At 41.6% G+C, this 27,910-nt stretch overlaps 5 protein-coding genes across 5 annotated transcripts; 3 read left to right on the top strand and 2 right to left on the bottom strand.

The window, feature by feature from the left end:
- On the top strand, positions 1–1,265 carry LOC130179320 (apolipoprotein D-like). The gene is made up of 4 exons (XM_056392220.1): positions 1–120; positions 306–427; positions 735–823; positions 971–1,265. Exons 1-4 carry the CDS (start codon positions 1–3, stop codon positions 1,213–1,215), a joined length of 576 nt encoding a protein of 191 aa, XP_056248195.1. The 3' UTR covers positions 1,216–1,265.
- Positions 1,266–3,061: 1,796 nt separating this feature from the next.
- On the bottom strand, positions 3,062–4,083 carry LOC130179297 (apolipoprotein D-like). The gene is made up of 4 exons (XM_056392193.1): positions 3,964–4,083; positions 3,671–3,792; positions 3,457–3,545; positions 3,062–3,303 (listed from the first exon to the last, which is right to left on the bottom strand). The coding sequence occupies exons 1-4, from the start codon at positions 4,081–4,083 to the stop codon at positions 3,062–3,064; spliced, it is 573 nt and encodes a 190-aa protein (XP_056248168.1).
- A 4,885-nt stretch (positions 4,084–8,968) lies between these two features.
- Positions 8,969–10,259, top strand: LOC130179326 (apolipoprotein D-like). Its single transcript, XM_056392229.1, has 4 exons — positions 8,969–9,088; positions 9,277–9,398; positions 9,709–9,797; positions 9,935–10,259. The coding sequence occupies exons 1-4, from the start codon at positions 8,969–8,971 to the stop codon at positions 10,177–10,179; spliced, it is 576 nt and encodes a 191-aa protein (XP_056248204.1). The 3' UTR covers positions 10,180–10,259.
- A 1,754-nt stretch (positions 10,260–12,013) lies between these two features.
- On the bottom strand, positions 12,014–13,038 carry LOC130179290 (apolipoprotein D-like). The gene is made up of 4 exons (XM_056392185.1): positions 12,916–13,038; positions 12,623–12,744; positions 12,409–12,497; positions 12,014–12,255 (listed from the first exon to the last, which is right to left on the bottom strand). The coding sequence occupies exons 1-4, from the start codon at positions 13,033–13,035 to the stop codon at positions 12,014–12,016; spliced, it is 573 nt and encodes a 190-aa protein (XP_056248160.1). The 5' UTR covers positions 13,036–13,038.
- Positions 13,039–22,241: 9,203 nt separating this feature from the next.
- Positions 22,242–27,523, top strand: samd7 (sterile alpha motif domain containing 7). The gene is made up of 8 exons (XM_056392218.1): positions 22,242–22,344; positions 22,678–22,801; positions 23,092–23,216; positions 23,327–23,408; positions 25,100–25,776; positions 25,878–25,993; positions 26,077–26,187; positions 26,910–27,523. The coding sequence occupies exons 1-8, from the start codon at positions 22,242–22,244 to the stop codon at positions 27,144–27,146; spliced, it is 1,575 nt and encodes a 524-aa protein (XP_056248193.1). The 3' UTR covers positions 27,147–27,523.
- Positions 27,524–27,910: the final 387 nt, after the last annotated feature.

Raw genomic sequence — 27,910 nt, 5'->3', positions numbered from 1 at the left:
ATGAAGGCCATGCAGGTGATTTCCTTGACTCTGCTGTCTGTTCTCGCAGCCAGTGCTCAGGTCTTGAAGTTCGGCAAATGTCCCAAGCCTGCTGTTCAGGCTAACTTTGATGCAACCAGGGTGAATACTAAACCCTTTATTTATTTTGCTATTAATTAAAGTGTCGTGTACACTTTCAGACACCTGCCATAATTACAAACAGTCATTAATAAGGACCTGTGTTGCAACAAATGCAAAATATTTAGTACCCAAAGAGGGTTTGTTTTTTGTGAAAATGTGTGTGCAATCTTGTACTTTCTCTGCAGTATGTTGGTAAGTGGTATGAGATCCAGAAGCTCCCAACAGCTTTCCAGAAGGGTCAGTGCGGCACTGCCACCTACAGCCCGAAGAGTCCTGGAGTCATCGGGGTCCTCAACAGGGAGCTGCTGTGAGTACATGGTATCTAAATGCCTACATTTAAGATTCGTGGGTTTGCAGCTACAATTACTCACTCTTTGCCCTTGTCACAGTCCTTTGAAATAATCATTCTCAGCAAATGAAGTCCACATTGTACACATTTTTTACATTCATGCGTCGGGTGCATTGAATATCCTTGGCCATGGATCACTGATCTCTTACACTGTATCTAGTCTATGAAATGTAAAAGTTAGGATATACAGTACACTTATACATACATAAAAGAAAATACTTAACTAAATTGATTTCTTTTTTATTTCTATACAAATTTTTTTTAGGAATGATGGAACCATTAATTCTATCGTTGGCTCCGCCAAAGTCAAGAACCCCGCAGAGCCTGCCAAGCTGGAGGTCTCCTTCACTGACAGTAAATATGTCTCATTCATTACAAATATATTCTAACCCTCAAGCTCAGGAAGTATTTAATATATTATATATATTTATATATATTATATGAGTATTTACTTGTGCACTGAATATTCCAGCAGTTTTGACTCTTTTAACTTGTCTGCAGTACCATCTCCCCCTGGTCCCTACTGGGTTCTCTCCACCGATTATGAGGGTCACTCTCTGGTCTACGGCTGCACCGACTTCGGCCTGTTCCGCATGGAGCTGACCTGGATCCTGAGCAGGGAGCCCACCCTGTCTGAGGAGACCATCGAGGAGCTGCACAGCCTCCTGTCCTCCATCGGAATCAGTGTAGAGAAGATGGTCCCCACCAACCAGGACGTGGATTACTGTTCCCCCATGAACCAGTAAACAGAGATTCTCCTGTTTCAGCCTACAACACTGAGATACAGGACGACATGGACTTATGGCACGACTCACTATGTGCGGTGTGTGGTATGCCTTGCCTTGTCAATGTTGTGCAAAGTCAATGCAATAAACCTGTAGAAACAAAAATCTACGTTGTGTGTTTTGTATTTGACTTTGAGCTCATTCTCAACTACAAAGGCAAATAATAGTATTTAAAGTACCAGAATACCATACTGCAATATGCATTTCAAAAGACTTTTTACACATTCACATTCAGTGACCAATACAAACACAAATCTTCCAGTGTAACAGGGATTTCAGCCTCCAAAGGACTCCTAACACTGAAATGGTTCCTCTATTTAAAAAAGAAAAAATGTGATGTTTGCTTCAGGTACAGATGAATACTAGGTACTAATGTAATATACCACAAATAATTTAAGTTAACACTGTTGTGAGTCCTTGGGAGTCAGAAAAGTCTCATTTTAAACCACCCATGCTTTATTTGTTTCATTCTCACATACTTGCTTCTTTTTTTAAAATGTAGGTGTTCATCTTGGTTTCATCTCAGAACTTTAATCTGACAGTCATATTAGGTGTTTGTAATTCATATTCCCAAGATCACATGAAGGCACCAACATTTGTTGAGTGATGCAGGGAAGAATGTGTGTTTAACAGCTGGTCTCGTATACAAAATAAGATAATGGTGTTGTATTTTTAAAGGTAATTGTGTAATTTCACATTTTGTCTTTTTATTTGATGGTTAACAATATAAATTCAGGGAAATGTTAGGAGACAGAGAGGTATGACAGGTAACAAAGGTTTCCAGTCACAATAAAATAGGGGACATTGTGGTTGTCATGCCTATTGACCACTAGGACACCAGGATTCTCCAGCAAGAGTATTTTAACGTAATGCAAAACTGCATTGACAATGAAGTCTTTGATGTTCTACTTTCAGAACCGGCTTTATGTTTTTGAGGTTGATAACAGTTATCTTTCTGGCTTCTTGTTTATGTGGGAAACTAATGAATGAAAGTGTTTTAAAACATGTTATTCCTGTCTTGCCATAACAGCCAAAAGATGTTTTTCACCAATAATAGGCTAAAAACCTGTCTCAATCTGCTCCTCACTTCCCCTCGGCCCTTGTCTCCAGCCCCTGCTTATTTCTCTCGCCATGTTTGTCCCATCATCTCCCCAGACCTGCTATTTTCTATCCGCCCACCAGATGTCCCCAGACTTTCTTCCGGTCCCCATGTCCATCCCTGTTCCATCATCATCCAGGCCAGTATTTAAACCTGCCATTGTCACAAGTTCCTTGTCAGTTCCTCTATTTTTTGTTCCCTTGTGTTCTCCTATGTGCCAGCTACCTGTTTTTTTTGTAACCTGTTGTCTGTGCTTGCCTGTCTGACTGTAAACCTTTCATCCCCTTTGCCTGTAAGCCTGTTTTTCACAGCATCAGCCTGGCTACTTGTGTGTCTGCATTAAAAATTGCTTGTTAAACATGCAGTTTAGACCATTGGTTCTCTTTTAGGCTTCACCATGGGCCGATTACTTTCAAAAAGATGCTTAATATCTAAGCCCAAACCCATTGACCGAGCAGCCATTTTAGTAACATCACAAATGAGGACTGTAGCGGACAGTTCATAAGTAATCAGTATTGTATTTCATCGGACCACAGAACTGACTCCAAAAGCGCACTTCTGTTTAAACATGCTTATTGCATTGACTTTGCATGAGGCATATACAGTGAGATGTACACCAGTGAGAGTACAGTCATAAATACAACGATACATAACACACAGCGGTGTGTAGGTCTGTAGGCTGAGTCAGGATTAACTCTCTCAGTCAGTTTACTGCTCCATGGCGCTGCAGTAAGCTGCGTTCTGGTTGGTGGTGAGCAGCTTGTCCACATTGACGCCGATGGAGGATAGGGTGCTGTGCAGGTCCTCAAGGGTCTCCTCAGGCAGGGTGGGCTGCCTGCTCATGATCCAGGCGAACTCCACATGGAGCACACCGAGATCAGTGCAGCTGTAGACCAGAGAGTAGCTGTCATAGTCGGTGGACAGAACCCAGTAGGGGGCAGGGGGGGAGTCTGGTGGTGTAAAGAGAGCAAAGTCAAGTAAACAATTATCTCTGTGTATTGCAAGTTTTCAAAAATTTCTCAATGTCCTAAATCTACAATATCAAGTGTTGGTATCATCTTTCCAGCATCCCAGAGAAGTTTGTGATAACTTAGGGTCCTTACTCTCAAAGAAGGACACCAGCAGCTTGGCAGGCTCAGAAGGGTTCTTGGCCATGGCAGAGCCACTGATGGAGTTAATGGTCCCATCAGCACTAAGAGACGGACAGTAAAATGTCAAAAGATATTTGTGCTATACTGGCACATTACTTTTATTTAGATAAAGGATCTGAATACTCCACCACTGTAAAGCCATTAAAGATGCAGTCATAGTATTCACAGCAGCTCCCTGTTGAGGACACCAACTACTCCAGGGCTCTTCAGGCTGTAGGTAGCAGTGCTGCACTCGCCTTTCTGGAAAGCGTGTGGCAGTCTCTGGATATCATACCATGTACCAAGATACTGCAGGGGAAGCACAGGGAACATCGGAGCATTATGTCAGGCTTGACATGTCTTCAAGTATTTTCTTCAGTTTCAAAAATTGTCATCCTGCAAGGTATAGTTTATTCAATTATGGAAAAGGTAGAAAAATGCAGTCTTGTTTCCTCACAGTATATTTGGTTTGGTATTCACCTTGGCAGCATCAAAGTTCTCCTGAACAGCAGGCTTGGGGCATCTTCCTGGCACGATGACCTGAGCATTGGCTGCAAGGACGGACAGCAGAGTGATGGAAATCACCTCGATGGCATTCATCTTTTCTCCACGACCTGTAGAGAACAAAAAGGCAGTTCAGTCATTCAGTTTTAAAACAAAACAACAAAAAGCATCTTTGTTACATATTCACAAAAAATAGTCACCAGTAGACAATAGGAGAGAATCATAGCTGCAGCTTACCTGTGTTACCGGGTAGCAGTGATGGTCTGAGTTTTGATGGTGTTTTTATACATCAGTGACCACATTCTGCCGCCGCCCCCCGCCCCCCCCTTAGTGTTTACATCAAGGCTATTTTGAGAAAGTTGTGGAGTGTGTGTGGGAATTGGCACCTGTTCAAATAATTATTTTGTGTTTAAACAGGCCTCTGACAGAAAACGAGATGATTGACAGGTTAGTGTAAAAGTCAGATTAGTGTGGTACAAAGACCTTGGCTGTTGTTAATAACGGATTCCTTGAATTTAAGCAAATAATTAGAGGAGTATTTATTATGTATATTATGATATTTCATAGTTAGGTACTGTATAGTGATGTAGTGTGACATCATGATATTGGTCTACTGTAGTTCATTTAAGTCTGGACTAAAGTGTTTCCACCACTTTAGTAGGTGACTGAAATAACTCAACAAATGTATTTGGCATAAAAATTTGAACAAACATTTATGACTTTGGTGAACCCCTGACTTTTCCTCCATCACCAATATAAAATTGGAGTTTGTGGTTATGAGTAAAATAGAGGCTAATTAAAACGTTTATAATAATAATAGTAATAATAATAAATAAATAAATAATACAACAAATATTATAACTGTACTTAATATGTTTACCTTTAGCTGTGCTTTGTGTTTAGTTTAGTGCTAATTCGCAAATATTAGCATGATAACACTAGCATGCTAGCATTGTCATTGTGCGCATGTTAGCATGTTGGCAACACTGATTGTGATTGACTGGGCCATTATTTTCTTTCTCTGAAACCAATTGAGAGTTTCCTTGGCTGTGTGTTTGGGATCATTGTCTTGCTGAAATGTCCACCCTCGTTTCATCTTCAGCATCCTGGTAGATGGCAGCAGATTCTTATCAAGAATGTCTCGGTACATTTCTCCATTCATTTCTTCCTTCAATTATATGAAGTCTGCCAGTACCATATGCTGAAAAACAGTCCCACACCATGATGTTCCCACCTCCAAACTTCACTGTTGGTATAGTGTTTTTGGAGTGATGTGCAGTGCCATTTCTCCTCCTCTACCTTGTTCCCTTTTAAAGGTGATTTTTCATTGCTACTTTTTGTGAATAAAGAACTGTTTTTTGAACTCTGCATTTGGGTCCTGGCCTCTCCTTGCTCGTACCGTGAGAGAATACTCTGGCCACAATGGATCCAGCAGAGTCGGAGAGTCTTAAACGAGCAATCAGCAGCCAAGCGGCTATGGTTAATCAGCACTAGTCCTCCCTGCTCCAAGTTATGGAGCATCTACAGCAGCTGACTTCCAGCGTGGCCCAGCTGAATGGACAACTGGTGTCCATTAAAGACCATCTGGTTCCCTCCTCCAGCTCTCCTTCTCCACACCAGGCCGCCGACCAGCTCCCCAGCCTGTCTCCACACTCCAGAGAGCCATATATTCCTATACCCGCTAGGTACTCAGGGGACTTAGGTACATGTGCTCAATTTCTCCACCAGTGTTCTTTGGTTTTTAGTCAACAGCCTAACACCTATGCCACACATCAGGCTAGGGTAGCCTTTGTTATGAGCCTCCTCACGGGACAGGCAGCTGCCTGGTCTCTAGCCGTCTCTAGTCAACAGTAAGACTTAATCACCAATCATCACTTGTTCACAGAAGAGATGAGGCGAGTTTTTGATCACCCCATTCAGGGCCGACAGGCAGTTAATCAACTCCTAGACCTCAGACAGGACAGCCTTTCAGTTTCACAGTACGCCATTAAAGGGCTGCCCTTTGTCACTGGTTCTGTTCATAACTTTTATGGACAGAATTTTTAGGCGTGGACGGATTTGAGTTCGGTGGCGAGAGGATCTCGTCTCTGCTTTTTGCGGATGATGTGGTCCTCTTAGCTTCATCGAGCACAGACCTTCAGCTCTCGCTTGGGCGGTTCGCAGCCGAGTGGGAAGCGGCTGGGATAAAGATCAGCACCTCCAAGTCTGAGGCCATGGTTCTCAGCCAGAAACGGGTGGATTGCCCGCTCCAGGTCGGGGGGAAGGCCCTGCCTCAGGTGGAAGAGTTTAAGTGTCTCGGGATCCTGTTCACGAGTGAGGGTAGGAAGGAGCGGGAGATCGACAGGCGGGCGCTGAATCGGTCCGTTGTGGGGAAGAGGGAGCTAAGCCGGAAGGCGAAGCTCTCGATTTTCCGGTCGATCTACGTTCCAACCCTCACCTATGGTCATGAGCTTTGGGTAATGACCGAAAATAACGAGGTCGCGAATACAAGCAGCCGAAATGAGTTTCCCTCGCAGGGTGGCCGGGCTCAGCCTTAGAGATAGGGTGAGGAGCTCGGCCATCCGGGAGGGGCTCGAAGTAGAACCGCTGCTCCTCCATGTCAAGAGGAGCCAGTTGAGGTGGTTCGGGCATCTGGTTCGGATGCCTCCTGGACGCCTCCCTGGGGAGGTGTTTCGGGCATGTCCCACCGGGAGGAGGCCTCGGGGCCGACCAAGGACACGCTGGAGGGATTATATCTCTCGGCTGGCCTTGGAACGTCTCGGGATTCTCCCGGAAGAGCTGGTGGAAGTGGCTGGGGAGAGGGCTGTCTGGACCTCTTTGCTGAGGCTGCTGCCCCCGCGACCCGGATCCGGATGAGCGGGAGACGACGACGAGTACGCCATTAAGTTTCGTATTATGGCAGCCGAGAGTGGGTGGGGGGACTCAGCTCTCCAGGCTATCTTTCTGAAGGGGTTAGCTAGGGAGATTAAAGATGAGCTAGCGGTCAGAGAAGATAGCAATTCCCTCAACCAACTGATAGAGCTCTCCATCAGGCTAGATAACAGGATTAGAGAGAGAATAAGAGAGGTCTGAGCCGAGGAGGAGACGGCCCCCGTCAGTTCCCAGTTCCAGCCCCCGGACTCCGCAGCCTCTTCTTCCAGCCCTGTTTCCAACCCTGAGACTCGACAGGCCCCAGCGGAGGAACCGATGCAGCTGGGCCGCAGCTGGGCCGCACCCGCTTGACTCCAGCTGAACGGCAGAGGCGCATGCGAGAGAGACTGTGGCAAGGAGGACCACTTCCTCAACCGCTGTCCGGAGCTGCCAAAAGATCAGGCTCACCAGTAGGCAGGGGGGCCCTGGTGAGCCGAATCTCCTCATCCTCCGCTTCTAGGATTCAAGTCCCAGGTATGATACACGGTTCCGAGCACACACTCCCAGTCCAGGTCTTGGTGGACCCGGGAGCTGATGACAATTTTGTTGACATTAACTTTGCTCAGAAACACAGGACCCCCTGAACAAGTTGACCTCCCCTAAGGAGATCCACGCCGTCGATGGAAAACTATTGGAAGTAGTCACACACAGAACGGAACCGGTAAAATTAGTGTTGTCCAGAAACCATCATGAGTACCTGGAACTGTATGCTATAACCTCACCTCTCACCACAGTCATCCTGGGAATCCCATGGCTAAAAAAACACTGTGATTTTTCATTGCTACTTTTTGTGAATAAAGAACTGTTTTTTGAACTCTGCATTTGGGTCCCGGCCTCTCCTTGCTCGTACCGTGACAAATGGATTTCTGCGCGGTGAGCTTGTATAGAGGCCATGGCGGTTGAGTGCACTACGTAGTTTTCTCTGAAGAAAACAATACCTGCTAATTCCAGGTCTTTCTGAAGCTCTTCGCGAGTGATCCTTGGCTCTTGATTATTCTTTTGACTCCTCTGTCAGAAATCTTGCGAGGAGCCCCTGGTCGCGGCCGGTTTATGTTGAAATGATGTTCTTTCCACTTCCGGATAACGGCCCCAACGGTGCTCACTGGAACATTCAGAAGTTTAAAAATATGTCTGTAACTAATGCCATCAGTATGTTTTGCAACAATAAGGTTGCAAAGGTCTTGAGAGAGCTCTTTGCTTTTACCCATCATGAGATGCCCATTGTGTGACACCTTGGTAATAAGAAACCTTTTTATAGGCCATCAATTAGGACTGAACCAGCTGATATTAATTTGCACTGATAGGGGGCAGGATTGCTTTCTAAATACTGATAGATTTCAGCTGGTTTCTTGGCTTTCCATGCCTTTTTGCACCTCCTTTTCTTCATGTGTTCAATACTTAATGCCTGTGTCATTTCACTTTATCACACATAACTTAATTTATGGATATATATGTTTTGATTTCTTTGTATGTGTGGATTACTTGGATTGTTACTGACATCTGGTGACAATTTCATGTCAATAGCCCTTTACTGATAAAAATGTTGATGTGTTCAATACTTATTTTCCCCGCTATATACTGTTCCTTGTTTGTAATTTTAATAGTTATCTTTGGCTGAGATTCCTTTGGAAAAACGGTGTCAGTGAATGGACTGAGGTAAATAAATGGAGATGATTGAGCTACTATTACAAAGACCTGATAAAACCTGATGAAACCTGCCATTGGTGCCTATTTGAACAGGTGCCAGCTCTCACACTCACTCATCACAACAGTCTTTCATGGAAGCACAGAGGAGAGGCCGTAGATTGTGATCTATGACGAAACTGCAGCTTCTTGGATCTATAAAAGACCCTCAGAAACTTCATGCCATCCACACAGGTCGTAGCTGATCACATAAAGGTGAGCAGGTTGCAGCCATGACACTGTCCTCATTTCTATACATGTGTTTCTGTTCACGTTTCCTGTTCTCTTCATTCATAGTTGATTTTCAAAATGTAAGTTTAGTTAACTGAGCTCTGGAGCAGGAGACTGCCTCAGTAATCTGTTTTATTCTCTACAGGTTGTGGATAAGATGAAGGCCATGCAGGTGATTTCCTTGACTCTGCTGTCTGTTCTCGCAGCCAGTGCTCAGGTCTTGAAGTTCGGCAAATGTCCCAAGCCTGCTGTTCAGGCTAACTTTGATGCAACCAGGGTGAATACTAAACTCTTTATTTATTTTGCTATTAATTAAAGTGCCGTGTACACTTTCAGACACCCGCCATAATTACCAACAGTCATTAATAAGGACCTGTGTTGCCACAAATGCAAAATATTTAGTACCCAAAGAGGGTTTGTTTTTTTGGGGGTTTTTTTGTGTGCAATCTTGTACTTTCTCTGCAGTATCTTGGTAAGTGGTATGAGATCCAGAAGCTCCCAACAGCTTTCCAGAAGGGTCAGTGCACCAATGGCATCTACAGCCCGAAGAGTCCTGGAGTCATCGGGGTCCTCAACAGCCAGCTGCTGTGAGTACATGGTAGCTAATGCCTACATTTAAGATTCGTTGGTTTGCAGCTACAATTACTCACTCTTTGCCCTTGTCACAGTCCTTTGAAATAATTATTCTCAGCGAATGAAGTCCACATTGTACACATTTTTTACATTCATGCATCGGGTGCATTGAATATCCTTGGCCAAGGATCACTGATCTTTTACACTGTATCTAGTCTATGAAATGAAAATGTAAATTTAGGATATACAGTACACTTATACATACATAAAAGAAAATACTTAACTAAATTGATTTCTTTTTTATTTCTATACAAATTTTTTTAGGAATAATGGAACCGTTAGTTCTATCGTCGGCTCCGCCAAAGTCAAGAACCCCGCAGAGCCTGCCAAGCTGGAGGTCTCCTTCACTGGGAGTAAAGATGTCTCATTCATTACAAATATATACTAACCCTCAAGCTCAGAAAATATTTAATATATTATATATATTATATGAGTATTTACTTGTGCACTGAATATTCCAGCAGTTTTGACTCTTTTAACATGTCTGCAGGACCATCTCCCCCTGGTCCCTACTGGGTTCTCTCCACCGATTATGAGGGTCACTCTGTGGTCTACAGCTGCACCGAAGTTGGCCTGTTCCACAAGGAGCTGACCTGGATCCTGAGCAGGGAGCCCACCCTGTCTGAGGAGACCATCGAGGAGCTGCACAGCCTCCTGTACTCCGTCGGAGTCAGTGTAGAGAAGATGGTCCCCACCAACCAGGACGTGGATTACTGTTCCCCCATGAACCAGTAAACAGAGATTCTCCTGTTTCAGCCTACAACACTGTGAGATACAGGACGACATGGACTTATGGCACGACTCACTATGTGCGGTGTGTGGTATGCCTTGCCTTGTCATGTTGTGCAAAGTCAATGCAATAAACCTGTAGAAACAAAAATCTACGTTGTGTGTTTTGAGCTCATTCTCAACTACAAAGGCAAATAATAGTATTTAAAGTACCAGAATACCATACTGCAATATGCATTTCAAAAGACTTTTTACACATTCACATTCAGTGACCAATACAAACACAAATCTTCCAGTGTAACAGGGATTTCAGCCTCCAAAGGACTCCTAACACTGAAATGGTTCCTCTATTTAAAAAAGAAAAAATGTGATGTTTGCTTCAGGTACAGATGAATACTAGGTACTAATGTAATATACCACAAATAATTTAAGTTAACACTGTTGTGAGTCCTTGGGAGTCAGAAAAGTCTCATTTTAAACCACCCATGCTTTATTTGTTTCATTTTCACATACTTGCTTCTTTTTTTAAAATGTAGGTGTTCATCTTGGTTTCATCTCAGAACTTTAATCTGACAGTCATATTAGGTGTTTGTAATTCATATTCCCAAGATCACATGAAGGCACCAACATTTGTTGAGTGATGCAGGGAAGAATGTGTGTTTAACAGCTGGTCTCGTATACAAAATAAGATAATGGTGTTGTATTTTTAAAGGTAATTGTGTAATTTCACATTTTGTCTTTTTATTTGATGGTTAACAATATAAATTCAGGGAAATGTTAGGAGACAGAGAGGTATGACAGGTAACAAAGGTTTCCAGTCACAATAAAATAGGGGACATTGTGGTTGTCATGCCTATTGACCACTAGGACACCAGGATTCTCCAGCAAGAGTATTTTAACGTAATGCAAAACTGCATTGACAATGAAGTCTTTGATGTTCTACTTTCAGAACCGGCTTTATTTTTTTGAGGTTGATAACAGTTATCTTTCTGGCTTCTTGTCTATGTGGGAAACTAATGAATGAAAGTGTTTTAAAACATGTTATTCCTGTCTTGCCATAACAGCCAAAAGATGTTTTTCACCAATAATAGGCTAAAAATCTGTCTCAATCTGCTCCTCACTTCCCCTCGGCCCTTGTCTCCAGCCCCTGCTTATTTCTCTCGCCATGTTTGTCCCATCATCTCCCCAGACCTGCTATTTTCTATCCGCCCACCAGATGTCCCCAGACTTTCTTCCGGTCCCCATGTCCATCCCTGTTCCATCATCATCCAGGCCAGTATTTAAACCTGCCATTGTCACAAGTTCCTTGTCAGTTCCTCTATTTTTTGTTCCCTTGTGTTCTCCTATGTGCCAGCTACCTGTTTTTTTGTAACCTGTTGTCTGTGCTTGCCTGTCTGACTGTAAACCTTTCATCCCCTTTGCCTGTAAGCCTGTTTTTCACAGCATCAGCCTGGCTACTTGTGTGTCTGCATTAAAAATTGCTTGTTAAACATGCAGTTTAGACCATTGGTTCTCTTTTAGGCTTCACCATGGGCCGATTACTTTCAAAAAGATGCTTAATATCTAAGCCCAAACCCATTGACCGAGCAGCCATTTTAGTAACATCACAAATGAGGACTGTAGCGGACAGTTCATAAGTAATCAGTATTGTATTTCATCGGACCACAGAACTGACTCCAAAAGCGCACTTCTGTTTAAACATGCTTATTGCATTGACTTTGCATGAGGCATATACAGTGAGATGTACACCAGTGAGAGTACAGTCATAAATACAACGATACATAACACACAGCGGTGTGTAGGTCTGTAGGCTGAGTCAGGATTAACTCTCTCAGTCAGTTTACTGCTCCATGGCGCTGCAGTAAGCTGCGTCCTGGTTGGTGGTGAGCAGCTTGTCCACATTGACGCCGATGGAGGATAGGGTGCTGTGCAGGTCCTCAAGGGTCTCCTCAGGCAGGGTGGGCTGCCTGCTCATGATCCAGGCGAACTCCACATGGAGCACACCGAGATCAGTGCAGCTGTAGACCAGAGAGTAGCTGTCATAGTCGGTGGACAGAACCCAGTAGGGGGCAGGGGGGGAGTCTGGTGGTGTAAAGAGAGCAAAGTCAAGTAAACAATTATCTCTGTGTATTGCAAGTTTTCAAAAATTTCTCAATGTCCTAAATCTACAATATCAAGTGTTGGTATCATCTTTCCAGCATCCCAGAGAAGTTTGTGATAACTTAGGGTCCTTACTCTCAAAGAAGGACACCAGCAGCTTGGCAGGCTCAGAAGGGTTCTTGGCCATGGCAGAGCCACTGATGGAGTTAATGGTCCCATCAGCACTAAGAGACGGACAGTAAAATGTCAAAAGATATTTGTGCTATACTGGCACATTACTTTTATTTAGATAAAGGATCTGAATACTCCACCACTGTAAAGCCATTAAAGATGCAGTCATAGTACTCACAGCAGCTCCCTGTTGAGGACACCAATTACTCCAGGGCTCTTCAGGCTGTAGGTAGCAGTGCTGCACTCGCCTTTCTGGAAAGCGTGTGGCAGTCTCTGGATATCATACCATGTACCAAGATACTGCAGGGGAAGCACAGGGAACATCGGAGCATTATGTCAGGCTTGACATGTCTTCAAGTATTTTCTTCAGTTACAAAAATTGTCATCCTGCAAGGTATGGTTTGTTCAATTATTGAAAAGGTAGAAAAATGCAGTCTTGTTTCCTCACAGTATATTTGGTTTGGTATTCACCTTGGCAGCATCAAAGTTCTCCTGAACAGCAGGCTTGGGGCATCTTCCTGGCACGATGACCTGAGCATTGGCTGCAAGGACGGACAGCAGAGTGATGGAAATCACCTCGATGGCATTCATCTTTTCTCCACGACCTGTAGAGAACAAAAAGGCAGTTCAGTCATTCAGTTTTAAAACAAAACAACAAAAAGCATCTTTGTTACATATTCACAAAAAATAGTCACCAGTAGACAATAGGAGAGAATCATAGCTGCAGCTTACCTGTGTTACCGGGTAGCAGTGATGGTCTGAGTTTTGATGGTGTTTTTATACATCAGTGACCACATTCTGCCGCCGCCCCCCGCCCCCCCCCCTTAGTGTTTACATCAAGGCTATTTTGAGAAAGTTGTGGAGTGTGTGTGGGAATTGGCACCTGTTCAAATAATTATTTTGTGTTTAAACAGGCCTCTGACAGAAAAAGAGATGATTGACAGGATAGTGTAAAAGTCAGATTAGTGTGGTACAAAGACCTTGGCTGTTGTTAATAACGGATTCCTTGAATTTAAGCAAATAATTAGAGGAGTATTTATTATGTATATTATGATATTTCATAGTCAGGTACTGTATAGTGATGTAGTGGGACATCATGATATTGGTCTACTGTAGTTCATTTAAGTCTGGACTAAAGTGTTTCCACCACTTTAGTAGGTGACTGAAATAACTCAACAAATGTATTTGGCATAAAAATTTGAACAAACATTTATGACTTTGGTGAACCCCTGACTTTTCCTCCATCACCAATATAAAATTGGAGTTTGTGGTTATGAGTAAAATAGAGGCTAATTAAAACGTTTATAATAATAATAGTAATAATAATAAATAAATAAATAATACAACAAATATTATAACTGTACTTAATATGTTTACCTTTAGCTGTGCTTTGTGTTTAGTTTAGTGCTAATTCGCAAATATTAGCATGATAACACTAGCATGCTAGCATTGTCACTGTGCGCATGTTAGCATGTTGACAAGACTCAAAATAATATCTGATTATTGCAAGCTTTTTTATATTTCTGTTTCTATCTTTAAAGACACTCAACCAAAATTAAAATTAAACTGTCAAACAATATTTCTGCTTAACATGTTAACATGAGCAGGTTAGCATGCTGACATTAGCATTTACCTCAAAATAATTTGTGCCTGTTACATTTATAAAATTATGTACTTCTGTATCTGTTTTTAAGGACCATACTACCGCACTACCGTCAACCCTCTGTTTATGTTTAGTGCTAATCAGCAAATGTTAGCTAACATCCATTAGTAGATGGTTCAATTTAGAGATGTTCCCTAGATGTCTCACATGCAGACTTTTGCTAGACACTAGTTAGGCAGTGGGAAATGCTCTGTTGGCAACATCTCTCTTGGGGAGACACATACATCATCAGGGGGCCTTGGCGGTACACTGCATAGTGCCTTTATGGGAGTTTTAATGGGCTTTATAGTTGGTATTGCAAAATGTGTCAAAATGAGGGGCCATTGGGGGCCCCTTTTCACCTTAGGAAAAGTGCACCTCCTCTGACGGGGCACTTGACATTGAAAATGTCACAGGACAATGTATTCTTTTATTGATGCAGACATGTGAACAGAACTACTTTATTAGGTTGAAGATTACTGGTCTAGAATTACTGTACCTGAGAAAAAATAACTTCAACCTAAAGTTGTTTTTGAGATACAGAACTACAGTGTTTTCTCTGAATTTACTACAAGGATCTAAGGCTTTTCCTGTTATTTCAGGGATACTTGATCCTGAAGAATCCTACTATCCAGGATCTCACTAATCGAGACCTAAACAAGATTTCCATCATGCGTAAAAGACGTAAAGCTTCCACCTTAGCGGGATTACAGTTTCAGTATAGTTGTCATTCTATTACAAAGAACACAGAAATTCAGGCGGATTGTTCCTGTAATTAGAAAATGGATGGTGTCCGTGTCTGCACTGACCCAGTGAATTTATAGCTGAGCCTGTTTCTCGAGGTTAAACCTGCTCTGATCCTTTCGCCTTACTGTGACTCTGTAATACTGAGTACAAACAAGAAGGACAGAAAATCCCTTATAAAAAGCTTACACCTAGAAGATTCCTAAATTAGCGGTTTACATGTCCTAATGCTCTGTTCACTTAATTCCTAAATCCTTTATTAGGGTTTTTTCTCTCTTTTTAGTAAAAATTATCAGCCTTACTACTATTACATCTGATGTTATTATACTGTTCATATTTTTCCCATTGGTACAACCATTACTGCATCTCCTTCTATGGTTGCCGCAGTGGTGGAAGAAGTATTCAGTTCCTTTACTTAAATAAAAGTAGTAAAACCACACCATAATAACAGTCGATTGCAAACAAAAGCCTTGTATTCAAAATGCTAGCTTACTTAATTGAAAGCAGATTTAAGTAAAAGTACAGATACGTTAATCTGTTGTTACCAGAAGTGCCAGCTTGAGAAAACTCAGTGAAATAGACAGAAAGGTAACGGGTTGAACAGGTTCAGTATCTGAATAAACATTAAAATCAATGAAATGTGATCTTAGTTAGAAAATATGCATGTGTTATGATTAGTTGTGAGAGGTCAGCTGCTGATCTCTCAAAACCAAAAAATACATATTCAGTAACTGCTCTGAGAGAAAACAGTTTCAAAGTTTTATACGAAAGTTCATGGGAGAAGGGCCCAGATTATTAAAGTTTATGGTCAGGCTACTAATAGTCATACTGTATGTACAGAAATAACAGCTCTGATGTACAAAATGGCAACTTTCCACACACAATTCATGCAAGCTAACATCAAAAGGATAAGGCTGCTGCGGATACCTGATCATCATACCTGGATTACAGGAGAGCAGGGACGTATCACCTTGTCCAACACATTTCTGGATCTGCGTCTGTTATAGCCAACATAAAGTCTATGATTGTAACATGGTGAGAGTTGAGTCTAAATGCCCCATGTTATGTAATGTGATGTAATGTGCTGTAATGGTGTAGTAAGTGATTTCCTGGCACACATCAGGCACCACATGAGCATCATTTGAGTGCCACAGTGCACCTGTGAGCTTTGCTGATGACCAGGTACACCCCTTCATGTCACAGGGATAGCTTCAACAGGATACTGAGACATAAAGTATCTGAATATCATTTTGGGAAACATGCCTGCACAGTCACCAGAGCCAAACCCATCACAGCCCATGTTTTGTATGAGATGGAACAAACATGAAAATTGATTGATGAAAAAAGAATAGATGAAAGATCTACTCACAGCATGATACAGGTCAGGTCAGGGTGAACCTAAAAAGTTCATCCTGAGAACAAACTAGAAAAAGTCTCAAATTCAACTCAACTCCAAAATCCACCCAAAAGCTGTTGAGTGTTTTTCAGTCTGGACGGACCAAGCAGATCAGTTCAGTTTCACTACAATCTTTAATCAGTCATCATTGCCAAATGATAATACAATAATAATATGTATAGAGCTCATTAAAACCAGAGGTTACAAAATGTTTCACAAGAAGCAAAAGTGAAAAGGACTATTCAGGTCAGGTCATATACACATACATACAATATGTATTATATATTACTCACCTGCATACACACAAATAGATACAAATACATCTGAAAACAAATCTGATTTTATCAAGCCTTTCAGTGTAGTGTATTCACGACTGGTCAAATGTTCCAGCAATGAGGATATAGACATTGTACCATTTGTTTTTTTCCTGGGAATCTGGGAGATTTAGCAACCTGGTGTGAGTTTACACTTTATAATCAAAGACTTGCAAATGATTGGTATTTCATAGGCTGATATCAGCATTTTAGATGCAATATATTTAATTCTGACTCAACAGAATTAACTCAACAAACACTGAACATTATAACCTGTATGAGAGGAGGATTTATTGCAGGACCGGTGTATTAGACTGCATTAGTTTTAGTTAGGTGTACTTAATTAACTACCATCTGAGTGTATTTGTGTATAGTATAGGATGAACAACACAACAGTGTCCTGGCCCATAGGTAACTCAGCCTTCCACAAGTTCTTGGCTTTCCTAGAGACAGTACAGGGAGATAGAAGCACCCACCCTCACACACACACACACACACACACACACACACACACACACACACACACACACACACACACACACACACACACACACACACTCCACATCGTGTCTCATGTCTGGCAAAATCACCACCCAACCCAACAATTGTGCACACCTAGCTGCCACTGGGCATTAACAAAAACATCATTCACAGAGGAAGTGCAGGCCCATGCTGTAAGCGGTTGGTGAGCACAAACTGTCAGATTAAGTGGTCTGAGAGGATGATCCGGCCAACATTTAGTCGGATTTCTAGCAAATTACCACCAAGCATGTTTGGGTCAACCCTCTGGCACCCCGGGGAGCGCAATACTTCTGACACCCAAACAAGACATGTGGAGAAAAACAAAAACAAGATGGATCTCTATGGTTTATAAAGTCTACAAGCTGCATCATGTCGCTTCTCTGCATGTGGCCACAGAGCAGTTAAGGAGGGGTTGGCCATTTTGCCACTGGAAAAGGAAGCTAAGCATTTAGGTGTCTTAACTATGGCCTAAAGTGCTAACAAGGGATTAGTGAGGTAAACGTTGAAAGAGGTTTAGCACTCCATGCTTAGGACCAGTGCTGCTATAGTAATTACACATCAGTTGCAAGGTGCGGCAAGCAGTTGGATGGGAGATCACAGTGATGTCAGGACAGGGAGGGCTTACCACAGGAGATAAGGCCAGCTAATGGAGATGAAACGAATCTGTATTTAAAAGGTCTTTTTTAGTTAAGGCAGCTACCTGGCAGCAGACTGTGCTCGGACCAGTTGGCTTGTTAGTGGGAGGCCGTTTAGTTGTAAGGGAAAGAGGGACAGTACAGAGACAGTACAGTGCAGTGAGATCTCCAAAGGCTTTTCATTTAAGTTTCTGACTTGGTTTTTTTTTTTTTTTTTACCTGAATTGGGACAAACCCTGTTCAGAGCTCTGCTTACTGGTTCGAACTTGAAGGTAAGTCAATTAAAACTTCCTCTTTAACTACTTCCCACTTTCCGCTTCCATCCGTCTTATGCTTCTTTTTGTGACTGATTTTATTCCTTTTACTACTCTGCAGTTATTCTTGTAAAGGCGCAAAATCTATTTATGTTTATTCTACAGTATATAAGTGTCTGATGCATTAGTATGTGATCAAAAATTACAGCAACAACCTTAAAATTCATGCACATCGCTAAAGTTTCACAGCACACAATGCAAAATCTTTCAAATTGTCATGCAAAATGTGAGCAGTAATTGGTATAAAAGGCTGCTGATCCCTCAGTAAGTGATTAATCTAAAGGCCAATGCGATTAGAGGAACAACCTTGAATTCTGTATAATTAACCTAATAATTAGCCCAGATTCTGTAAATAGCATTTGAATGTATTATAATAATAATAATAATGATGATGATAATAATAAAAATAATAATGATAATAATTAAAGTAATATTAGATACACGGTGAATACACTTATCCAAATTAAATATTTCTATATATTAATTTATGTTTCATTTTATCCGTTCAATCACCATCATTTTCCGCACTTTGTCATGTGATCTTATGGCAATAAATGTAATTCTTAAATCAACAAGAAAAACCTGCAGCTCTGTACAAGTCTCCTGAAATCTCACATGCTTCGTGCAACTGACAGAATATGCATGGCTTTAGAGTGTGTGTACCAGTGTGTATGTGTGTTGTGTGTGAAGGGATTAGGAAGGACTAGACAATACTTCTGTCTTGTCTGATATGACCTCCTCAGGGCTCCATCTAAGTCGTCAGCAATTTTTCCCTTTAATTCATTCTTGTAATGAGATTAACCAGGCAACAGCAAATCCAAGGAGTCCAATCCCTGGATTTGCCAGCTGCGGTGTGGCCTCTGCTTGTTAAGGAAATATGACAAGAGTTTGTCAAGCTCACCTTTGACAACAGATTCACTCACAAAATGCTGAAGCCACTTAAAGTTGGCATGTGAGGTTCTCACACCAACAAAGAAGTTCATGCAAGGTCAAGTTTGAACATGTGTTACAGCAGTATGCCTCAAGTCTCAGGCTACAACTTCACTTTAGAGACTTAAAACAAAACCCAATCAAAGTGTTAGCTGTGATCGAACAGGCCTCGGAAAAGATTCCTCCAAATGGCTCAAGTTCACACAAGCCCAGCCCCAGTTTGTGCTTTTCATGTGCTTCCATTACTTTCGATTCACAGAGCTATTTTTCTGAAAAATTACTACTCTGCAATCTTTGAAAAGCCAATACGGTTGTTCAATAATGCTCAATCCTGCTCTGAAGGTGTTTCAAGAATCCTCAAAGACTCTCTTAACCATTTGGATGAAAAAATATTCTGTCTGCAGAATAATAAACAGGAGATTACTTATTTCCTTTCTCAGTTTGCATTTTAAATGTGAACCACAATTTAAAAAATGTGTTTATCAGTTACATTATCAGCAAATCTCACACTTACAAATATATAGTTTTCAGTTTATCTCATATGCTACATGCTTTATGGACATGACTTTCAAGTGCTGTACTTTCAGGTACTTTTACTTTACTGGAGTATTCAAATCTTTTACTTGTAATTGAGTATTTTATACTGTGGCATTGCTGCTTTTACTAGAGTAACAGATCTTAATACTTCTTCCACCACTGATTCACAGCAAGTTCCTACCAACAACTATTATGAGGGTAAGAAAGAACTCAACTTGACGTAGTACATCAGTTTCTATATACAAATGTTTTTTTCCCAGTTTTATATTTTCATACAAAATACTGCATCAGGATTTTGCTGGTGTTCAACAAAAATAGCACGGGCATATGTAATTTGCAGCTAACTGGATAGACAATAAAGTCACAACTTTATAGACAGACATTTTCATCCAGATGGAAGCGTCTTCAGGGATTCAGTATAAAGTGGGGACTAACACAGGCCACTGTTTTTCTGAGGCAATAAGATGTTTGTGATTCTTTTTTATCTGAACACAGGTTTACTTGATGCACTGTTTCTTTTGAGTCAGGGATCAAACTCATATTTATTAAGTTTAAATTTTGATTCTTTTGATTTAATCACTAAGTGTGTGAGCTGTTCAATTACACTTAACTTCAGCACTTTACAAGCCCAATCATTTTGAAATATCTGCAGTGGTTTATGGTATCTCATATAAACTGTAAATCATTCATTCCCAGTCGAGAGTATGTAAAGGCGAGAATACATTACACAAGGCTCTTAGGCTCAGAGCTTAGTGCCCACTTGGGAATTACAGACATAAATGTAGAAATACATTTCTCCTCATTTGCTGATGCTAGCTGTTGTGACATTGGCAGAGATGGAGGTGGAGGCAGGGTGCATGTGTTCTCACCACATAGCACCACATAAACCGATTGCATCCCCAGATTTATCCCCAAGGTGTTTTTAGGACATCCTGGGAGCTAATGGAGGCTAATAGGCTTAGCACTTAGGGTGTATTGTCCGGGATGCTTACAGGCAAGGTTTGCTGAGGGTAAAACTCTAAACGTGCGGATTACCTCCAACACATCCCTTTAAAGTGCTGTATAGCCAGGACTTAGCTAATAGGATCCTGGGGGTAGCAGGGGCCTGGGAAGGTGGGGATGGGGGTGGGACGGGCCAGCAGGGCGGGCTGCAGGCAGGTCAGCAGATGTAGCTAGCAGACTGTTGCGGGACTAACAAGGGGATTACAGCCCTCAGATTAGATGGACTTCAGAGGCAACTTGAGGGACTGTGGATAATGCACAAGGCCTCAGGGCAAATCTTATGGCAGCATTTGTCTGGGGGAGGGGACAGAAGAAATAATGTGGCCAAGTACGTATGCACGGTTTACACACGTCTCATACGTAGGTAAAAATATCAGTAAAATATAATTAAAATCAGGATATATGAACATCATCTAAATATGTGGTCAGTTGGTGAAGTTTTGTGTGACTTAGCTTCTTTTTTATTTATCCAGAAACACATTGCACCCTGGCCTTGGATTAGCAGAACTGGATTATTGTGCTGTCGTTTACAGTATCATATTTTGTAATGGGATTTCTGCAGTGTGGAAGGTTAATTGGAGGTGTCTAAGTCGATTCTGCTTGTGTACACAAGCTGCTGGCTCAGCCAAGAACAATGTGGCCATTTGGAGTAAGTGTGTGTGTGTATGTACGAGCGTGAGTGTACACGTGCGTCCCTTCATTACTCTGCTTACCAAGGGACCAAGTGTGCTTACAGGGATAGAAAGATGAGAAAATTCCTCCAATAAGGGATTGTTTTTCCTGGTCTTCATATCTTTAAGGGCTAGGGTTAGGATTTGGATTTAGGGGTTAAATTCAAATGAAGGATTAGGTTTACATTACGGTGAGGGTTAAGGTTGGTTTAAGATTAATACTTAATGCTAGGGTTAAAGTAAGAGGTGAGAGTAAGGGTCAAAGGTTAGGGAATGAACTTGGCCATTGTTTGTGTGGGTCCAGGGTTCTAATACTTATTCTCTTTTAAATCTCAGTTATGTTCATTTATTTATTCATTTAAGATTTCTTTGTACAGGGACAAGCATATATGAACCAATGCCACATACCATGGAATTTATACACTAACTTTGTTTGCAACGGCCATTAATGTTATAATTATACATTCATTTATTAGAAAATTTTATGAAATTATTAAAACAACATATTTCGTTTTTATTAATAATTAATGATAATATACATTTTAATATGTAATTTACATTTTTTGATAAATATTTTTGCTCAAACGGGTTCACTGACATGACGCATGACATTTTCTGCAACAAATAAAATAAATTTTCTATTCTGTCGAAATAGTTTTAGCAGAATGAAAAAAAACAGTTTTGCCCATGTTTGCATTTGTACTCCTCATTTGTATCACGCTAATGGAAAAATATAGGTTTATACATATATTCTAGCACAAAGATCAGTCACCTTATGACCAACAGCTATTTTAAGCGACATAGATAACTACTGCACTCTAGTGGTAGTAACAGGAAATTGCAAGAAAAAATACACAGCATTGCCACAGAGAGAATAGTATTTATCTATAATTTCAGTTATTTAAATTTAATCCATGATACACTTATACAAATGTAAAATATGTAAACTCACCTCATTTTGTATTATACACGATATTATAGTGTACATTTTTCAGTTAAGTTGTCCCATTTTTCCAGAATGCATCTCCTGATTTGACCCTCTTTTTTAACTTCAGCAATATTCACGTGGAGGTCAAAGGTTGTGTGTGTCATGACTCCACGGGAGCAGCTGAGGAAGATGACGGCACTGGGAGAGCAGGGGGCTTTGGATGAAAAACACTGGTACCGTCTGGTGAACGGCATGTCAGCTGGAGGTGAGAAAGAAAAACAGAGGAAAGTAACCAATAATAACATAGCAACACAAAATGTTGGCAGGAGTCCAAGAAAATTTGAAAAACTAAATAAAATAATACAGCTTCAATTACATGCAGAACATTTTTTGATTTATACATTTTCCTGACACCATCTGAATTTGGTCTGAATCTGGAGCTCCAAACAGGTTAAACCAACCTTGTGACCTTGTCTACCATGTATTGATTTTAGTGTTTGTTACCTGCAGTCTCCAGCTTTTGCAATCAGAGCATGTCTGACGTGTTGTGACTAAACTTGCCCCCAAGTGACCTGTGGTGCTTCTTCTTCTCTTGCAGAGCTGAGGCAGAGGCAGGAGTTGATAATGAGGAACCAGATGGCCATGGCTCCACAGATCCTTGCCCAGGGGCAGCAGAGGTTACAGGGTGTCCCAGCGCAGTTCGAACCTCACTTCATGGAGAGGTCCTTACCTGAACTCACTCTTAAATCTTAAAGTAGTTCTATGGAAAAAAGTTTTCTCTGTTATTTCAGTCTACACAATTTTAATAAATCGCAAATTTGTTTGAAATTTGAAACTACATTGGGTCATCCATCTTCCATCCTGTGGCCCCGCCATTGTAGAGGGACCTCGCATCAAATCTAAATTATTTAATTAAGTTCCTCATGAAAGAGGAACATCATTATTCTCTGTTTATCCCCTAGAAATCATGTTAAATGAACTAATGAATTTTTCCATGCTTTTCTCCCAACAGGGAGTTGGTTCCCCCCACTGAGATGGTAGCTTCTGACACCAGACAGATCCACATGGGGCCTCACCTAGGTCCACCAATGCCCCCACATGCCAATGTCCTGCCTGGGAGGGCTTTCCCCGGAGCAGGTGAGCATGGACGGGCCATCACGCATTCATGCCTAGGAGAAGTCTGTCTGTATAGTTTGAATGGAGTGTGAATGAGTACTAACAGCCCGTCTCCCTTTCTTTTTTCTCAGCTGGCTATGGCTTCTTACCCTCAGAACCCATGGAAACAGTTGCTCGGCGACAGGAGCTCATTCACAAGCAAAATATAGCCAGGTAGCACGTGCAGAATATCATCAACATCTGACAAAAACATTCCACCTACACAAAAGTCTGCACCACATTTTGTTGGATAAAACAGACATTTTCAGCATTTTCAGATTTTATTCAGTTCCTTCTGCTTTGACACTGCGTGACAATGTGTTTCCATCGTTACTGTAGCACACACACACACACACACACACACACAGTGCAAAAGTTTAGGCAGGTGTGAAAAAAAAAAATGCAGTAAATTAAGAGTGCTTTCAAAAATGGAAGTGTTATTTTCATCAATTAACACAATGCAGTGAATGAACAGAAGAGAAATCAAATATTTGGTGTGACCACCCTTTGCCTTCAAAACAGCCTCAGTTCTTCTAAGTACACTTGCAGTTTTTGAAGGAACTCGGCTGGTAGGTTGTTCCAAACATCTTGGAGAACTAACCACAGATCTTCTGTGGATGTATGCTTCCTCAAATCCTTCTGTCTCTTCATGTAATCCCAGACAGACTCGATGTTGAGATCAGAGCTCTGTGGGGGCCATACCATCACTTCCAGGACTTCTTGTTCTTCTTTATGCTGAAGATAGTTCTTAATGACATTGGCTGTATGTTTGGGGTCGTTGTCCAGCTGCAGAATAAATTTGACCAACTCTCCAACTCCATTTGCAGAAATTCAGCCCCAAACTTGCAAGGAACCTCCACCCTGCTTCACTGTTGCCTGCAGATACTCATTATTGTACTGCTCTCCAGCCCTTCGGCAAACAAACTGCCTTCTGCTACAGCCAAATATTTCAAATTTTGACTCATCAGTCTAGAGCACCTGCTGCCATTTTTCTGCACCCCAGTTCCTATGTTTTCATGCATAGTTGAGTCGCTTGGCCTTGTTTCAGAGGTATGGCTTTTTGGCTGCAACTCTTCCATGAAGACCACTTCTGGCCAGACTTCTCCAGACAGTGGATGGGTGTACCTGGGTCCCACTGGTATCTGCCAGTTCTGAGCTGATGGCACTGCTGGACACCTTCTGATTTCAAAAGGGAAATAAGCTTGATGTGTTCTTCATCTGCTGCACTAAGTTTCCTTGGTCGACTACTGCGTCTACGATCCTCAACGTTGCCTGTTTCTTTGTGCTTCTTCAAAAGAGCTTGAACAGCACATCTTGAAACCCCAGTCTGCTTTGAAATCTTTGTCTGGGAGAGACCTTGCTGATGCAGTATAACCACCTTGTGTCTTGTTGCTGTGCTCAGTCTTGCCTTGGTGTATGACCTGTGCCATGAAACTGTCTTCCACAACCTCACCTTGGTAGCAGAGTTTGGTTGTTCCTCACCCAGTTTTAAGCCTCCTACACAGCTGTTTCTGTTTCAGTTAATGACTGTGTTTCAACCTACATGTGAAATTGATGATCATTAGCACCTGTTTGGTATAATTGGTTGATCATACAACTGACTATAGTCCTACAAAATCCCTGACTTTGTGCAAGTGTACCTATAAGAATTGATGCTGGTTTGAAGACAAAGGGTAGTAACACCAAATATTGATTTGATTTAGATTTTTTTGCTCACTTTGCATTTTGTAAATTGATAAAAAAAAAATAAAAAATTATTATGTATATTTTTGAAAGCATTCTTAGACATACAGTACTCTGCAAAAGTTTTAGGCATGTGTGAAAAAATGCTGTAAACTAACACATTTCTATGTGCTCTCATTCAGAATGGAGATGAATGCCATCCTGCATCAGAAGGAGCTGGAAAATGCTCACCAGAAAGGACTGATGGGAATTGACAATCCCATGTCTTACCCTTCCAACCCCATGGCCTTTAGAGGTCGTCAGCGCATGCCAGATGGCCACGATGTCTTCGTCCACCGTCCTACCCTGGACGAACTTCACTCCAACAGCATACTCATGTCAGCCAGCCCTTACCCACCAATCAGCACGCTGCACAGGGAGAGGGGACGCAGGGCTGGCAGAAGACCAACCACACACAAGAGTGCAGAAAGCCATGTGACCAACCTGAAGGGCCAAACTGAAGATAAAAGTGTAGAGCAGAGCCCAGGAGCCACATCAGGGGAAGAGAAGGAGGTGGAGGCAAAGGGGGACATGGGAGAGGAATGTGCCGCCAGCAAAACGCACCATCAAGCAAAAATAGACCCTGAACACGCCACAGGAAGCAGGAAGAATTACAAAGAAGGGGAGGCAGCCCTGCGTAAAGCCTGTGTGAACAGTCAGGAGAGTTGCTCTGATGTGGCCAACAGTGGCACAAATGACAAAGACATATCCAGCCAATGTTCAGCTTTCCAGGAGAAATTCATGTATCCCTCTGCAGGTGGAGCTCTCACAGGGATGCCTTACATGTTCCCCGTCCCTGGAAATGGTTTTCTTCCCCCTGGTGAGTTTGGGAAATAAATGCAAAGCGTAATTACGATGCCTGGAATTGTAAAATGATTCTTTTAGCAATGATTTAATTTGTATGTACTCTTTATTTGCCAGGTCCACCGAATCTCTTTCTCAATGGTAATGAGGTGTCAGAGGACATAAGGAAGTGGACAGTGAATGATGTTTACAACTTTATCAACAGTATACCCACATGTTCAGATTACGCTCAGGTTGGTACTTGTGTTTAACTGATGTACTATATTCTTTCTGTTGTGTCTTTGTTGTGCTAATTCGGGGTGATTGCACTCTTCAGACATTCAAGGACCACATGATTGATGGGGAGACGCTGCCCCTCCTCTCAGAGGAGCATCTACTAGACACACTGGGGCTGAAGCTGGGGCCGGCTCTTAAGATCCGCTCACAGGTATGAAACACACACTCTGATTGAACCCCTGTCATAAAAGAAACCGTCTGATCACCTGTTGAAATATGGGGCATGTGTGCCACTTTGACATAAGCCTGTCATGGTCACTCTCTGTTGAGATGTGTAAGCTGGTGAGCCTGTGATTCTTGTAAGTCTTATTTATATAGCCCTAAATCACACGTCTATCCTCAGATCCTCCATATGGATGAGGAAAAACTCCATAATAAAATGACTGAAGTGTGTTGTATTTACAGTGCACACAGAGTAGACAGCATGTCTGCATTGCACTGAGTTGCTGTCACATGATTGGCTGATTAGATATATGCATTAACTAGCGCCACCATAAAGTGACCACTGAGTGTTTAATATTAATTAAACTCTATTTTATCTAATTACATTATCTTACCAGATTTATGTAATATCATAATCAAAGGCTTATAAAAGATAATAAAAGACATTAATGGCTCTGTTTTATTAAAGTGTCCCAGTGAGCATGCATGATACCAGGGTCATTAAAAACTGAAGCAACTAAATGGAGTTCAGCCATCGTTCATTCTATAATTTACACCTGTGCTTCTCCTATTGTGTCATCTGTGAGAAAGGCCTGTGGAGCGCAGGTGTTGATAATTGTGACACCCAGTCCTCTGCAGTATAGACAAGCAAAAGCAATTAAATGAACACTGTGGATCTAATATGTGTCAACTCTTTTTATTCTTCCACAGGTGTCCAAGCGCCTGGGCAGCATGTTGTACATGATGAACCTGCCAATCTCCTCCACCAACCTGCACGCCACTACTGAGAAGCCCGGGGACCGGTCCTCAGAGATCGGCTCCCCTGTTAACTGCAACAGTGAGGAAATGATGGCAAGTCCAAGAGACCCTGATGTCCTCAAATCCACAGAGCACCTTCAGGAGACAGAGAACAATTCCCCTCCATCTGCCAGCAGTGAGACAGCCTGATCGGCACTGATATGTGGACAGATGTGAACCGAACAAGGCCCAGTCTGCACCTACGGCATGGCACTGTAACTGAAGGACTGCTGCTGTCACAGTGGTGGTTTTGTTTACATGATGATTAACTGGATTGAAGATGCTTTTTTACTATTTGCTACCTGGGTTTTTGATACACAGGTCCATACTAGGCCCAGGTGTCTGCTAAATATTTGTATTTTATATATATATATGTGCATATATTTCTGACAGTGGAGTGGCGGGGATTTTGAGTTATGAGACGCTAAGAGGGTTCTCATTTTTCTTTTCTCTTTTACATTACAGGCCGTCTCTAAATGTCTGATTGTGGCTTCAAAATTATTTTTTTCAGCTGCTAAATGTCATTTCTCTAGTAGGCCAGCATAAAAGACCATAGAAATAACATGGGAAGGATTTTGTAATGAAAAAATTAAATATCAAAGATTTTTGGATTTGGATGTTTGATACCTTTTGTGTTTTTTGGATTGTATAAATAGTGTTTTTTTTACATAGAAACCTGCAGTACTGTCTTCCTGTCATGGTAAGGAAAAAATAAGTGACAATCAAGAATGATTTATTTTAAGAATAAACATATAAAGTCCTGAAAACTGGCAAGATCTATTACCTGTACCTGTGGCTATAGGGGGAAAAAATTAAATTTGAACATTACTATGACAACTTAGAGCGAGGAGAATTTGCTGATGAAGTTATTTTCTTACATGATTAGCCTCTCTAAATGCATCATCCTATTTTCA

This window comes from Seriola aureovittata, chromosome 12 (assembly GCF_021018895.1).
Source record: "Seriola aureovittata isolate HTS-2021-v1 ecotype China chromosome 12, ASM2101889v1, whole genome shotgun sequence".
Taxonomy (NCBI): Eukaryota; Metazoa; Chordata; class Actinopteri; order Carangiformes; family Carangidae; genus Seriola; species Seriola aureovittata.
The sequence above is the reverse complement of the archived record's forward strand: the minus strand, read 5'-3'. Positions and strand labels throughout refer to the sequence as shown.